At 31.5% G+C, this 16,836-nt stretch overlaps 1 protein-coding gene across 2 annotated transcripts in view; it reads right to left on the bottom strand.

The window, feature by feature from the left end:
• Nucleotides 1-2,527: 2,527 nt before the first annotated feature.
• The window catches only part of MON2_1 (Endocytosis and vacuole integrity protein), a gene marked incomplete at its 5' end in the record, with an annotated part of 80,760 nt that continues 66,451 nt past the window's right edge, over nt 2,528-16,836 (bottom strand). Inside the window, 6 exons of one of the 2 annotated variants that reach the window (XM_035734253.2) lie at nt 2,528-3,409; nt 4,822-4,907; nt 8,749-9,389; nt 11,009-11,069; nt 13,511-13,580; nt 14,832-15,012. In XM_035734253.2, the coding sequence (XP_035588993.1) occupies nt 3,123-3,409; nt 4,822-4,907; nt 8,749-9,389; nt 11,009-11,069; nt 13,511-13,580; nt 14,832-15,012 (1,326 nt within the window). In that variant the 3' untranslated portion in view covers nt 2,528-3,122. Of the gene's footprint in view, nt 3,410-3,661; nt 9,390-11,008; nt 11,070-13,510; nt 13,581-14,831; nt 15,013-16,836 lie in introns of those variants that run through there. The other variant, XM_051214979.1, reaches the window with a different exon arrangement.

Below are 16,836 nucleotides of genomic sequence, written 5' to 3'. Positions count from 1 at the left end.
CTAGATATTTCAACAAGTTATCTTATTTTCTTGTTTTATTACATCATTATGGCATAACCTATTCAGGTGCGTTTTTGAAAAGTGTACAACCTTTCGTTGTATAAATTACAAATTACCCAATCAGAGATATCGTGGTTGCTGGCAATATGTAGCGAAAAAAAGTACATTATTTAGATGTCGATTGACTGAACTGTTAAATCCTAACTGGCGATCACTCAATATTTATCGTCAGGATCGACCAAGAAGTAAGGAACGGGAACTTGTGGAAATACTTTGTGCTGAGAATTCTATATTATACCAACGATATAATATTGAATAAAGCTGATAATAATAATGTTCACTCAAAAATTACTTGTTAAGTAAGATGTGATAACTTTTAATCGCTTGACTACATGTCGTAAATAATCTTCGAAAAGCGATTTCAGTAACATGAAATATTTATGTAACCTAATATTGTTATTGATTTCTATGAATTCGTATTCCTATTCACACTACAAAAAAGTTCCTCAAGTGACATGTTTTCAATTCATTTCATTGCAAAAGACACTTTTTACTGATCGATTTTTTTTCTTACTTTCAAGGCTACTTTTAAAGAAATTCCGTCCAGTAACTAAATAATAGCCAAGTTTACATTTACTTAGTCGCTAATATGTCTCTTCATTTGGATTACATCAGGCTTGAACGAAAAGACAGAGCTATCTCACAATGTTCAAAGAATCGAAGATAGGTCTGACTCGTCATTTGGCGAAGGTATTTCAGAATTATGATCACTGATTCAATAATCTTTATTAGATTATACTCACGAATCTAATCTTGTATTTCCGGATATAAAATAGAACTATTTATGATATTGTCTAAAAGTGTAAGAGCATAACTAATATTGGCTGAGAACTTGTTTCTTTATATTGTAAATGGTTTGAGAATAAAGTAATATGTAAGACTAAATCTACACACACATAAATCAGTATATACATATACACAAGTAAAAAGCACTTTAAGTGAACAGTAACTTCACGTAAGTCTTTCACTTTGAGATATCCAATGAACAAATATAATTTATTTTCATTATATTAGGATGGAGAAATTTCATTGAAATTTAAAGAAAAAGTAATTTAAGTGGGTTTACTTCTTTTTGTGTTTAGCAGTTACGATAATCATAGGTACTCGAAATCAATGAATTTTATGCTGTATCGGTTTAGGATTATTGTGTCGGAAGTCACGAAATTTTGTTTCAAATTTATTTGTTACACCGAAAGAGCAGGAAATCAACCATGTGTATAACCAAGTAATGGTTGAGAATTAGTTTGTTTTGTAATATTGACTATTCTCATCGAGAATGAAACAACTATTGTTATATCTCATTCATGTGTCAATTGTAAAAGTATTTAAGTAGTCGGAATCAAATATAGAACAAAAGGTATTAATTAGTCAGTAAGAAGTTGTAAAGGTGACTGTTTTCGAGACAAATTTACCGGAGTTCTAGTGAGAAGTCTTGACCAGTAGAGCTAATTTGTGTCAGGCGTGAAGTAGTTACTCACTGAAAACGTGAAAGATGGTGACGCAAAGTCGTGGATTAATTAGTTAGACATTAACAACGTTCGATGTCGGGTCACTAGTTTAGGGACTAATTGTTGTTTGATTTTAGACTAATGAAACGATTGGTTAGTTGTACTTAGATGAAAAACTGCAGTGAAATCCACAAAATGTATTTAAATTTAATAAAATGTAAATTAATTTTGCAGAATATTTATAATTCTTTCAAGATGTTAATCCGAGATATAAAACACAATAAACCCTCTGAATAAAGCTCAGGAGACATAAGTATCATAAGCGACATTAACAATCAACCAAGGATGTGCGGCATGGATTCCATTGTTAATCACAATAAACTCATTTCATAATGGCTACATTGTGGCAAGTTGCACAGGTTTCACATATTCCAACTAAGACTAATTAAATTTTCGTCAAAATATCTTTCAACAACGAGATAATAATTTCAATGGTTGAGATCATGAGTCAGTTGAAGCTAGACCACCATGGAAAACCTGAGAGCACTGCACGGCCGCCTCGTCCTATTGTGGGACTCCTCAGTAGTGTGCATCCACGATCCCACACCCCGCGAGATTCGAACCCAGGACCTCGCACGCGAGTGCTTAGCCACTAGACTACTGAGCCGGCATCCAATGGTGTTAATGCCTAACTTCAACTAATCCACCATTGTCTTCAATGAGTGATTGTCTCACAACAGACCTGGTTGAAATCCACTGGTCACTGCTTCTTATTAGAACTTCAGGATACACCTCTCGAAGTCAGTCACAAGTGAGCATATGTTGTCTAGCTTCAGCTGACTCATAATCTCAACCATTGAAATTACTAATAATATCCACAAAACCCCTTCTGATATTCACGAGATAATAATTTCAAACTATCAAACTAGTACTCAGTCAATTGACAAAACAATAAAAATGTTGTAATTTCAAATGAAATAGATAAAAACCGAAATAGAGTGAGTATAAAAATTCTACATTGATCATGAAAATACTTTCACATTATTAAATCTTTAATAAAAATCAAATTTATAATAGCTTATTATAGTTTTATTTCATTCATTCGTTTTACATAGAGAATAAAAAGTAATTTAACAAAGTAATCAGCATTTTTCATTTGTCTCTTATTATTAAAATGAAAAAAAAAACAAAACAAAAAAGTTATACAATATAAGTTGAAAAACAAATCGACCAAGAATTTAATTGATTTGCTCAAAAACAAACAAACATGGAAGGTATGACTGTGGAAACGGACAAAAGATATTTTGTATGTTTGACATAAATTAGTTGAACAAAGTGGAACAAAGAGAAAAAAAACATGACAAAGATAAAACTACGTATGATAAACTGTAAATAGAAAGTAGAACAACCTTTAAAAAAAAGGTAGACAATGGTTATACTAAGGAGGAGGAAGAGAGGAAGAAAGAGAGAGAGAGAAAGAGGGAAAGAGATTACACGAAGATCCCCACAGCCATCATATAATAAATGAGTAAAGTATATAATTTAGAAATTCATATAAAACATATCACAAATGTAAAAATTATTCTTCACAAAAACCAATCACGTATAGTTCGCTTATATTCCATTCAATGATGTTTTATTCTGACTGATATTATTATTGGTAATATCATTCTCAATATTCATACTATTAATATTGTTGTCATTAACAATACTACTGCAATCTTTATTAGTAGTATTGTTGCTGACTCCTGGACGTAAATGTGATGGAGCAAGAAATTCACCATAAAGTCGTAAAAGATGATGTAAAGCTAATGCTATTTGATTACTTCCACCGGTCACCAGAATACAATCAACAATATGAGGATATAATTCAATTATACTAGACCAGATTGAATCATCCACTGTATATTTTGAGTATATTGGACAGGCATTGAATCATATATCAGGATAATAGTAACCAGAATGGGAACATAAAGAAAAAAAAACATTTCATAAATGTGGAAATAGTTTAAATAATTAAGCTGTAAAGTAAACTTGTTCATTTAAACTAATCATTAAGATGTATGTACAATACCTGACAGATTTCATTACTTTTGCTACTCATAATATCGGCAAAAATGATTTCATTTGTAAGTAGATTAAATTGACATTCTCTTCTGTGAATAGCTATTTTAAGTTACATAATTAATGCTATTAATAACTTTCCATTAGATAAGAACAAGAAAGAAATCAAAGCTTCTAATCATCTGTAAACGACGTTAATTACAAAGAATGAATGTGCTTTAAAGTATAATTTATGACATAAATAATGGGTTATTTGAGTTATGAAGTGAAAATGATAATATTACGTAATCCGGCGGAGTATTTAATAACTGAAGTGGCATTAAAAATATTTTGTAATTGGCTATTGCAAATCTGTTGATTAGAATCAATAGAGACTCCTAATTATATCAAAAGTCATATTTCCTGCTACTTATAAACAGCTATGGAAGAGATCATTGTATCAATCGTATTGATGAAGATATACAATTACACAGAGATTGTCAATTTATTATTGAATTTACCAGAGAATTCAAATGTGAGGCTTTTAGTGGCAGTCACAAGCTCATTTTAGAAAATCTTTGTGATGTGTCATTATGTGAGTAAAAACTGAGGAAAGAAGAGTAATAAAACGCAGTACTCGATTTGAATATTTGATTGTGCATTTATGGCGGTGACTGTATTTAATAGGCGAATCGATGAAATATCTAAAATCTCAATTCTAAAATCAATCTTAACATGGTGGCATTATACTCTGCGGATAAATTAACCAGAAAGCGTGTTTTAGATTTTTGTGGAAAATCCATTTATCCATATAGACACAGAGCACTTCCACATTACGGCAGTGCGAATAATAAGCGAATTCATTGATTTATTAAAGTATTACCCTAAAAACGACTAAATATTTTCCAATTGTCCTGATTATATAATTGTGCTTATAAAACTAACAGAGTTAAGAAATGAAGGTTACTGAAGTAATTACTGTGAAAGTAAACACAACTAGACGTTAATGAAACAACCTTAAAGGTACATCTAAAGTGATATCAACTTAAAACTACATACCTAATGAACAATCCCATCCACGTGTCACATTTTCAAATGTTTTTTATATGTATCGGCCTTGAAGTCTGTCAGTGATAAATACAATTTTTCAAACCAAATTTACATATAAAGGAAAGCTTAATGGATTTGCCTAAACAGCTTGTTTAGAGTTTTTAGTGTATGAGGTTAAAAAGAGTAAGAAATAACCCAAAAATATCAATTTTATACTTACCGTCATGTTGTATTGGAACAGACTGAAGTGATGTTAACATAACTGTCAACGCTTTGAATACGTAGCTAATTTCTGACAAACGAGCACTGCGTATGAAGAGAGAGAAAACAGTTAACTTTGGTGTGTACTTATATAATATGATTGGAGAGTGTTAGGAAAAAAGTTGTATATTAAATTCACCATTTAAGTGAAGAGGCAACAAAAATTTTATAAATCTCTTCTAGGTATGCTTACCGTTATGTTTCCTGATATTTATTCTTTTTCCAGCTATAGGAGAAATAAATTTCCCATTATTCTAATTTCTCTGAGAAAATGGAATTCCGTTATTTAAGAGAAACTAGAATTAATTAAATATTCGATTATATTTCATCATGATCTCATTGTGTGAAGAACTACCGAAGTTCAACAACAATAGGTGACCATTTTACACATTTTTGTGACAGATATCACACAAGTATGTGCCACTACCAAGATATTGGATTTAGCGATGACATAATTTATTTTCAACACCATATAGAATCACTGTCATACATTATTATTAGCTAATACATCGGACTTAACGGATTCGGTATTTGAAGGCTCTTAATAGAACTTAGTGATACTTAAAAATTGAGACTGTTAATGAGCACTAAATTATTTCTCATACCAATGCCCCCAAATGCCCTGGTACGGACGAAAGTGAGGAGAGTCCGCTCTCCATCTCGAAATGCTCTAACATGGCCACGCGTATATAGCCTCTGTCAAGGAAGTCCTACTCACTGCCTTCTCGTGGCATTACTGTTTACGAAATTAAGAGGACGAAAAGCGAATGTCAGGGGCTTTAACCAGGTTGGTGAACATGAAGAGTTCACCTAGGGTAGTTGCGAAACCCTGATTCCAAACCAATCGTGCACATGGGCTCCAGTATCCTAAAGGAACAAATGGCGTATGAACCAATCGTTGACCACCGGCTACCATGGGACTGCATCTCCTTACGTTGCTCCACTGCCTTGTGGGTCAGACCTTCAGGCCGAAGGCTCCGGGTGTGGCCCCCTAAGGATACTACCTGCTTCGGTTTGGGCACCCGGGCAGTATCACAGCCCTCACACATATCAAATGAGATTTGTGTGGCGCATATGTATTTGGTGCCTCCTTGTACCAATGTCTATGTGTTAAAATAAATAAATAAATGAATCTCATACCAGTTATTAGGTATTCCTTTGCTTTTATTAATTTCTCTCTGATATCAGTCTACAGAAAGAGATATGGTAGTATATGTGATATATAGAGTGAGTTTTACGGTGTATGAGAAACTATTTACAAATATAAGCAAAATATTTTATATTAGCTAACCGGTCAACTGTAGTCCAGTTATTTACACTCATTTATGTTAACTGTTTCACACTATCTCAATGTAAAAATTCTATCACATTTTTGGTTGTAAGCAGCTGACGAGAAACCTCGAAATATTGTGAATTCATACTATTCTGCATCAAGATTTGTTCTTGCTTTATTTACATTCATAAAGTGAACTAATTGCATGCGATATCTCTGCTCTGATAGAAAAATTTCGATTGATACTCGAAAACTAAGTATACACTCGTGTGTTTAACTTAAGATCACACTTATTTTCACAAAAAGATATAAATACTAAAACACCTGACCCTGATAAGTTTGTACTGGAGTTTCGAACGTTACATACAGCGAAGAAAACTCGAATTTATATTTTTGTCTGACTATCTCTTAATAATTTGGCGTGACTTTAAAGTTGTTTCGATAAGTAAATAAAAATGACACAACAAATATCAACGTAATATATACTGGAGAAAAAAATTACATCCGGTTACAAGTCTTGTCCTTTAGATAAAACACAAAACGTGTTCAGACATAAAAAGAATTTATAACATACTTTCTGGGGAAAAATTTGGAAGAGCGAAGTTATAGTGAAGATGTCCTTATTAAGAGAAACCATATGAAAAGTTAACGATTCGCGTAACGTTGATTCAGGAAAAGTAAAATAAAACAGCGAAGTGACAGTGCACTCGCGCCGCGAGAAAGCTGTGAGTAGGAATTCCCTGAAGTGGTTGTATACGTGTGGCCATGTGAGAGCATTTCGAGGGGGAGAGCTGATTCTCCCCACTATCAACCGTACCACGGCATTTATGAGCCCGAAATACTGACCTTTCATCAAAATATCTTATTAGTTCCTTGTTTCTCTATGTATTATGCAACGCAGCAACTGCTTGATTTTCAAATAATTACTTTAATTATCGAAATTTTGTTTCTTCCAACTGCTCAATGCTATTTTACAATTATTATAACATCATATAATTAATACATAACGTCACTACTCAATTCATTCTTTTTTTTTACCAAATGTCAAAGTGGGAATTTCCATTAAATTTATAAGTGATTGGGTAATCAGTCAACATGAGAAAATAAACAAATATACCAAAATCGATAAGACTATGTAAGATATGTATATCAAAAGATGAAACAAAAACAAAGATAAAAGGATTAGAGACAGGGTCGCAATTAAATGAAGTAACAGTTCAACGCTCAGTTTATAAGAAAGACTAATGGAGTGGGGTTTATCTTAATTTCAATAGCTCTTTACTAATCAGTTACAAAAAGGCACTTGTCAAAATACTATTTCACAGAAGGGAAAGAATATGTACTGCCGATACATCAGAAAAGGCAGTTATGGATGTTAAAAGATGTCTAGAGAATAACGGATACCCACTGAAATTTATTGAGAAATATGAAAAACGTGGAGATAAAAAACCCAAAGAAACTGCTTAAGGTCAATGGTGATGATGTCACAGGGTCAATCAATGAGACTAAAAACTGAATTGACAAGAACTTATCCTGTAGCTAAACTGATTGTCCTGTCCAAAACAACATGTTCTTTAACACAATCAAAGGTCGATATGTATACCTTTCATGTTACCACCACTCGTGTGTATAAATTTACATGTATCTGCCAAAGCAGTTACATTGACGGAACAGAAAGGAGAGCCTATGTCCGATTTCAGGAACATTTTCCGAAAAATTTAAGATCAAATGGATTAAAAGAATTCAGTAGTGCCATAGTAAGAAATCTCCGTGACACAGGACATGAAATCGATATAGTGAAGTCCTTCAAGGTGATTAAAAAATAATCAAACTCCAACCTTTTGAAATTTGCCGAAGCGATCGCAATCAAACGTCTAAAACCAGATCTATGAATCCAAAAAGAAACAGTAATAAATCTTTCTTTACCCTGGTAACATTATACTCTTTACATTTATTACGCCATCCATTATTTTGAAGTTTCAGTTACATCATTATCATTTTTCATCAATTCATAACTGGGTGATTTCAATTCATATTTTCCTTTATTACCATTAATCTATTATCAGTTGCTTCATTACATAATCACCTAATGTTTGTTAAATTCATGAGTTCTAGTCACTAATTCAATGTTCTGGAACTTTCCCTCCCAAACTTTATTTATCCAAAACAAAATTTTTCATGACCTTATTAACTCTATTGAAATCTTCGCTACATCGTGATACATATATTCAGCTTTAATCAGCCTCTTATGTGTAAGTATGTCAATACCTGTAATGTTGATTTTCAAATATTTTAGGTTGTAAGCAGCTGGTAAGAACCTAACGAAATAGAATGTATTCATATTATTCTGCACCAATCTTCGTTCTTGCTGTCTTTAGGAAAAAAGAAATGTTGAAATTGACAAAGTTTATTAGATGAACTACAAATCACCATGGTAGGGAAAGGCTAATCACACTTTCCTTCTGTATACACAGGTCAGGTCGGAAACGTTTGATAGTGATTGCCTCTCCAAACAGAAGATAAGCCTTAATATACAGTTGAATTATATAAAAAACAAAGTCAATTAACTTTTGTAAAGAAATGAATAAATAATTTATTAAAATCGAAGCTCACCGAGGTAGTGGACATTTTCCAATCAATCGCGACGACTGATAAAACTTAAGCAATACAGAACGACATCTTTGCAGGATACTGCGTACAGCTGTTTTACTAACCATCAGTGAAAAATTTGTACTTGATGGACTAATTTTATAGCCGTTGTTATTTCCAACATGACCGTTTTCTAACAAAACTGGTGTCGATATGGTTGACGATAATCGTACGTCTGAAGGAGCTGAAAAAGCATGTGACAATAATTTTCCAAAACATAAACGAGCGAAATTTTCACGAAACGTTAACCGTCTCAAACGATCAAGATCAATGTCCCACCCCAAAGATTCGTTCATAAGGTGATCTTGAGGTAGTGAGGTAACCAAACTCATTTGACGAACAGCTCGACCTAGACCTTTAGAAAAATTTATTCCACTGTGAGATACACTAGAATGATGATCGACGGAATTATGGTGATATAATCCATTCTTATTAAAATCTTCACTGTTGTTATTACTATTATTAACATCTTCATTAACTGTTGTACTGACTGGAATAGCCGACTGTACAGAACCCAGGCTGAGTAAATTAATTAGACGACTGATGAAAAATTCTGGCAATTGCGCAGGATTCGACAAGAATAAATCGCTGATTAAATCTACGAACTAGGTTTGTTTATGGATTTTTCATAGCAAAAAAATAACAGGAAGGGATAGAAAGATAAAAAACGAAGAGATATTACTTAAAAATTTAGAATAGTAGTATGCAAAACTCATACATGATTATATACCATATATTGTAAAATAATTGCTCTAAATTCACTCGAAAAATAAAGCTTGTTTACCATGTGGTTACGCTTAGTGAAACTTGAGACGAATTGATAAATAGTACATAATAAGAAACAAGTTCTGATTGGTTGAAATGTTAGTTACATATTAATCAAACAGAAATAGCTCATAAAGGAGTACTCTCAACACAAACATTTTATTCAGGACTACTGAAAACCAATAATTTTATGAATTTGAATTACCAAGCTTTTGTTTAAAATCAAAGTATGAAATACATGTGAACAAGTTCAAGTTGGCTTTTCTAACTATTTATGAAAGTTTTGTTTAGTAAATTAGGGAAGTAGATAGTGATAGATAGTCGGAAGCGTTTCCTTTCTGACAGGGACATAATAACCCAGTCATCCATATAGTGTTGGTCTTCAAAATAAATACACAATAAATTCTTTGAGAATACAAGTGTATCAAATGTAACTCAAAAACATTGTGAGATAAAAGCTTCTATTGAATCAATTTCTTAACTTATTTCTCATGTTGTTTTACCAGAAAAAGCATTTCCTGATGATTCACATATTTTTTATGAAAATTCTTATAAAAATATAGCGAATGAATCAAATCATGATCGGAAATCTGATGCAGTTTTGATAGATGCCGATTTTTCTAATGACCCATTATTCTCCAATGAAATTCTTAAAAAAATTGGGTAAAATATTTCAGAAGAATTAAATTCTGATAACCTCATACCAAATGTTGTTTATCCTCAACATGTAGTCACTTGTAGTGGATTTTCTAGTCAATGTGACAATCCAACATTATTTTGTGGGGGAAGATAATGTCGGAAATTCAAAAATACTTATTATATATATGTATATATATATCAGGATCTAAGCTGCAGATCTTCAAAAAAGGGAGGTGTCATATCCTAACGAATATTAAATTATGGGTAACCTCTGTGAACTATTCATAGACCGTTGTATATATTGTATAACATTATATATATTTATATTCCTTTTATCATAAGCTTCTATATGACCTATCCGCTACTATGATGCGATTTACTATTCTTAAGTTATTTCCAATCTATCAATTAGTCTTTCACGCTCAAAGACATTTTTGGCTTGATCTTGTATAGTTGTTTTTTTTCATTTTATGGTACAATACGGTTTGATTTACTTGTATACAAACAGAGCATGTCTGAAATAAAAGATTCAAACAGTGGAAGCTAAGATTGTGTTCTGGAATCAACGAGTAAGGTTGGGCGGGAATCTATCTTGGAGGACTAATCAGAATCTCGAAGTTGACTTTAGGTTTCTTGTACTGGTTACCGCGTCATTGATTTGGCACAGTGCCAATGTCAAATAGGTGGGTGTTCTAATTAGAGATCTTATTACGTGATATCTAGCGAGGCATAAGAACACAACAAAAACTCCTAGAGTAAGTAAATAAGCCTGTTGTTTTAATGAAAACAAAAGCATAAAATATTCATACAGTTAACTAACTTTACAATCTAATTCTTCGTGTAGTTGGAACTCTTCAGTTGATAAGGATGATGGTGGTTCACTAAAAGTGAAGTAATTGGTATAAACAGATTAACAAATAAACATGAGGTGTATAAAAGTCATCGTGACTATCAAACTATATATATATCATGATTTACGAAATATTGTTTTTTTAAACTGACTTTAATTGGTTGTGTCCTACAGCTATGTTCAGCAGTTGTATTTCTATTCAACAGTATTACAGATAATAACGAAGATTAATTTGCTCACCTTACAATCTCAGTGATCACTAACGCAAGTTCCTTTAAATCAATACAATCTAGTTCAGTGAAGATTTCGATACGGCAAAGCAATATAAACAATTTGTAATGATAATATTGGAAAAATCAGAATGAGTTCAATGTTATTATTGATTGCATGGAGAATCCCACCTTCACTGCAGATTAGGGACATATTCAATCTAGTGTGTAATATATAACTGTATCAACACAGTATAATCGTTCCTATAAATGCAGTTCTATTATTACAATACGATTAATTTAGAAAACTGATTGGAAGATATGTTTGTTTTTATATTTATTTGGTTAACAGTTAAAGCATGGCACAAAGTATATCTACGAAATCAGTTCATTCAAACAGATAGCGCATTAAACATTGCAATGTGAATATAGTCTCTGATAACGCAAAGACAAATTGTTTCTTAAAGACAACTTCGAGTAGTTGAGCTTACTTACTTATGCCTGTTACTATCAGTGGAGCATAGGCCACTGACCAGAAGAGTAGTGATTCAGCTTGACAACAATATATATGATTACTTAATTTGCCTTGAAATTTGAATAGGGCCCTGGTGGCCAGTCAAAATGTAGTATTCGAATGAATAGCATAGATGTTTAAAAAGCTTTGAGTAAGAATTAAGTATGTTGCACGATATAGATCTGGTAACAGGGAGACAATATGTTGGAAGATATAAATGTCAATAGTCTGAAGTATGTTAGTAATATCACATATATCCTAATAAATTATCTCAAACTAAAATTGAAATGTGAAAATTTTCTTCTTTAATTTCTTATTGTTAATACAACCAATTGTGTACAGTACTACTTTTAATTTTCTCATTTTTAAAAAATGTTATACACTGAATTACTACTTCAGAGTAACAACTGGAACCAAACTGATGAATAGTGTTATTGCAAACTTTGCATAATATTTTGTTTTAAAAGAGGATGTATTAGTATTTAGCATTCATCCGAATATAAATGATAATTTTATTTTCTATTCATAATGTCTCTCTCTCTCTGATGGTGTTGCTAGGGTGATTTCAGATTATCTAAATTTTTCTGGTAATAAATGTTAGTTTCAAATTCTGTAAGGAGAATTATGATTGTTTTCTCTAAATTTATAACTCTACAATGACACTCTTCACCATTGAAATTGATTATAATCACTTGTAGTTTACCAATTTGTCTATATGGCCCAAAGTCATTTTTATTGAGATGCTGGAGAAAATTTGTAGCTTTGTGCTTAGAGAACAAAACTTCATCTACATTATTTTTTATTACTTTTTATATAAAATTATTCTCATTAAAAATTGTTTTCTTAAATATCTACCTTGTCCTGAACTCTTAACTTCTTCGTATTTTCTAACACGCTTAGAATATTCCTAAAGTGTTGTATCATTTAGTCGTCAAATCTATGAAGCAGTACAACTGAATTCAATCTCAAATTATTAGAGTATACAAATCATTTGTAACTAGGAATTATTGTAGATCAATCATAAACACTTAACATGTTACTATCACTGAAATGATAAATTATAGTTTCAAAAAATACATGACCAATAAAAGTAATTTTCTGAGATTTGTAATGATTATATTTCATTTCATTTTAAACAGAAGTTATTTTTAAATTTTATGGATAGAAACAAAAAATAATAATAAAATGAATTACATTTGTCCTATTTATATACTCAGGAAGGGTAAACCACTTTATTGTTTAATGATAAATCACACAGTGGCTTAGTAAAATATGAAAAGCATACATGAAATACATTATTTGCTTTGTCCTTTACATATTTCATTATTCATCTAATTCTGTTGTTATTTCGATTGTACTCCAGTTTCCTTCCTGTTTTCTACATCTCAATGTTTTTCTGCCAGGCGTTCCACTGAGATTGGTGCTACATACTACTTATATCAGTCAGTATAAGTAGCATACACCACAATAATAGTTTATAGTTAATACACGTTCATCTATTAGACCGTAATATCAAAGTTATGTTATCTAATTTATAGAAAACTCAGTTAGATACTACTTTTTATTCAGTATAAGTATAGCTCGCATAAGATTTGAGAATTAGTGAATTTTTATTTGACCTGGATCTGGACAAAGCTCTTTACGTTGTATGTATACGTTATAACAGGAAAATATATTAAAGAAAATATTTCAAAGCATTTTCAATAATCCTATGCTAATAATTCATGCGTTTCTAATTAAATAACTTACTTTTGACAAAAAAGAAAATCTTGAATAGCGTCCACAATATGTTTACATAAATCATGATTTGAAGATATCACTGTAATATATGAATGGAAAAAGTGGAAATAAACAATATGGAATAATCATATGTCTACTGATAGATAAGTAGCATGAAGAATATTTTTCGAAATTTCTTTTCCTAATTGATTAGAAAATAGATCAAATTATGGCGGAAAATTGGACATCATATTTTATACGGTACCTACACAATAAACATTTATTGAGAACGAAGTTCTTAGCTAAGAACTGAAACCAACTGAAAAACATGCTAAACAAACATGAAACAATGGTCAGTAGTAACTTGGCTATCAAGGGAATCTGAATTGAGGATACTTTACAGATATATTTGTGTTGGTATATATTCTATTTAACAAATACAGGAGATTGTGTACCACATGCCAAAATGACTATTATGGATTAGATTTTGTGGTCTGTAATGAAAAGCCACTTGCGAATTGTCACATTAATGAAATAAATACGCCAATACATCAGGAGAATTAAACGAAAGAATGCTGATTGATAAATGATATGCAGAGATACAACATGGCTGAGTGCTGGCCGCATACAAGATCGCATTATTTACGTCAGATGTTAAGTAATTTAACATAAAGAATAAAACTAAAAACCAGAAGAATTGGCTTTGATTTTAGTAGAACGTGCTTATATAAAAAACGATTAACACAAAAGTAATACGATGAAATTACATTAACGATCAGATAAAACCAGTTATATAAGTCGCTCGTCCTCCAACGAAGAATATGACTGTTAAGGTTATTTCTATCTCCTCAGATTAATGGAAGAGAATCGTTTCTATTAGTTGGTAAGCATTTCATCGAATCATATGATATTCATAAAGATTTCGATCGCTAAATAAAGCATCAAAGTGATCAGCAACAGTAGTTTTAAGATAATAAACTCCAAACAAATAGAAAATGAGGCTTATTGTATTACAATCCGGTCACTATTGGTAAATGATCTTAGAAAACAGAAAAATTGTTCTATCGAATACTTTTATATCAGCCACGATTACTTAATCATAATATAAAAAACTATATTTCCTTCTGTACAACTATTACAGTTATTATTTTGAAATTTCCACATTTATTTTAGTCCTGAGAATCAAAACAACATCGGTTCACAGTACACATTCGGACTGGATCAATTATATAATGGAAAGTTGGTAAGATAGATAATAATTCACGAATAAAAGAAAAAGGATACAAGCGAAGAAGCTTTCATTATTATTTTAAATTATTGATTAATTGAAAGAAAATTGTACGTAACTTACCACCACCGCTACAGGGAATAGAGTCTTTTTTATTGAAATTATAAGTTTTGGACATATTCATTGGTTTGTTCGACAATACAATAATACCAGCAGTAATCACTTGAAAAAAGCAACGACATGCAAGTAACCAGGTAGTCTGTGATGGACAAGCATATTTCAATGCCATTGGTTGATGTAATGTCTGTAAATGGAATAACAGTTAAGTAGAAAAAGAAAGGACAAGAATGCATTTAGTGGAAGAAAGTGTTAAATTTAAACATAAAGATTATCATCATACTACTATAAAATAAAAGAATTGAGTAAAACGGAACAGAATGAGCAAATAAGCTGAATATTTAATTTACAATGGTTAAGATCATGAGTCAGTTGAAGCTAGACCACCATGGAAAACCTGGAAGCACTGCTTCCAGGTTTTCCATGGTGGTCTAGCTTCAACTGACTCATGATCTTAACCATTGAAATTACTACAATCTCCACAAAAACTCATCTGATATTAAATTTACGACAAAACGATGGAAAAATTGGCTGAGGGTATGTTTAAAAAAGTATTATTATATATTTTGATACATTTTTCGATGATACCAGGACAAAAATGAAATATTAAACGAACAAATAACAGAATGATTTCGTAAAATATGAAAACTATACATTAAATACTTCATTTGCGCATCATCCATCGGTTGTCTCTTACAAACTTCATCGTTCCTTCATTCCTCTCGTTATTACAATTACTCTGTTTCCATTTCTATTCTCTTCAATTCGATCTTCTTAAACTTTTGTTGCCAGGCCTTAGAGTTCTGGTTGGTGTTATATACGACTCATGTCTGTCGACATAAGTAGCATACACCACAGTAATGATATTAGGATAAAACAAAACATAAATTCAAAGAAATATGTTACTTAACTGAAAATAAAAAATTAAGCAACCAGAAATGTTGAGAAGCGTAAAACGTGAGGAATAAGCAACAAGATAGGAATAAATCAATACTTTGGGAAAATTATTCAAAAAGTTTAGTTTAATAATAATAACAACAAAATCATGTTAAGAATTTTTTTGTATTCTAGTACTGTACAATCAATATTATTACAATATATCGTATTTGCTTTTAAAACATAGAAAAAGAAATACGGTACAGCGTTGAACATTATCTTCTCAACTTAACGAAAAGATCGATGGTATATATATTCATAAATAGATCAATAATACCTAAATTTATTAGTTAGTGAACTATAGGAACATCTAAGAATCCGAAAACTTGCAATCATTCTTTTAATAAGAGTCAGGAACAGTCGAGTTTGAGTCTAGTGTTTCTAATCCGTAACCTTAAGTTATTTAGCATCTAATTCAGAAATGAAGAATATATACATATATGAAGAGAAACAAGTGAAAACTTGAGTTTAATATTATTGTGCGAATTGTTTGAGTAGGTAGCTAAGCGGAGCGGATAGAACAGTCTCTCTAAAATTATTTATCAATCCCTTCCCAAACGTTTGTCATATAGGCCCGTGGTATGAAATAAAGTTGTATAGGACTGAGATTTGTTCGCCCATCACAACTCCGTGATTGGGGTCCTAGAGACAACGTAACTCAATAGCTTGAAACATAGCTCAGAATAGAGAACAGTGAAGACCGTCCTATAATTCGTTTTTCACATTTTTGATAGATGTGAGACAAACTCAACTAATGAATGAAGTTTTTAAATATGGTATTTTAAAATTATGCAGTATTCTTATCCGTTTATTTTTCTCATTGCACTGCTCAACTCTCTTTTATTTTCTAAAATAATCATCAGCTTATTTGAGAAATACATCTCACTTTTTTTGTCCAGTTGTACATACAGTAGGTAAAAATGAGTTAATTATTAACCTAAGGTTTTCACTTTTCCATACCGTTTATTCTACGCCCTACCTTAACCGTGATTACCAGATCAAACAATATGAAAAGAATAGAATGATAGATAAAACCAAATGTATTAGAAATATAACACGTACGATTTGGACCAAA

The sequence above is a fragment of the Schistosoma haematobium genome, chromosome 2 (assembly GCF_000699445.3).
Source record: "Schistosoma haematobium chromosome 2, whole genome shotgun sequence".
Classification (NCBI taxonomy): Eukaryota; Metazoa; Platyhelminthes; class Trematoda; order Strigeidida; family Schistosomatidae; genus Schistosoma; species Schistosoma haematobium.
The sequence above is the reverse complement of the archived record's forward strand: the minus strand, read 5'-3'. Positions and strand labels throughout refer to the sequence as shown.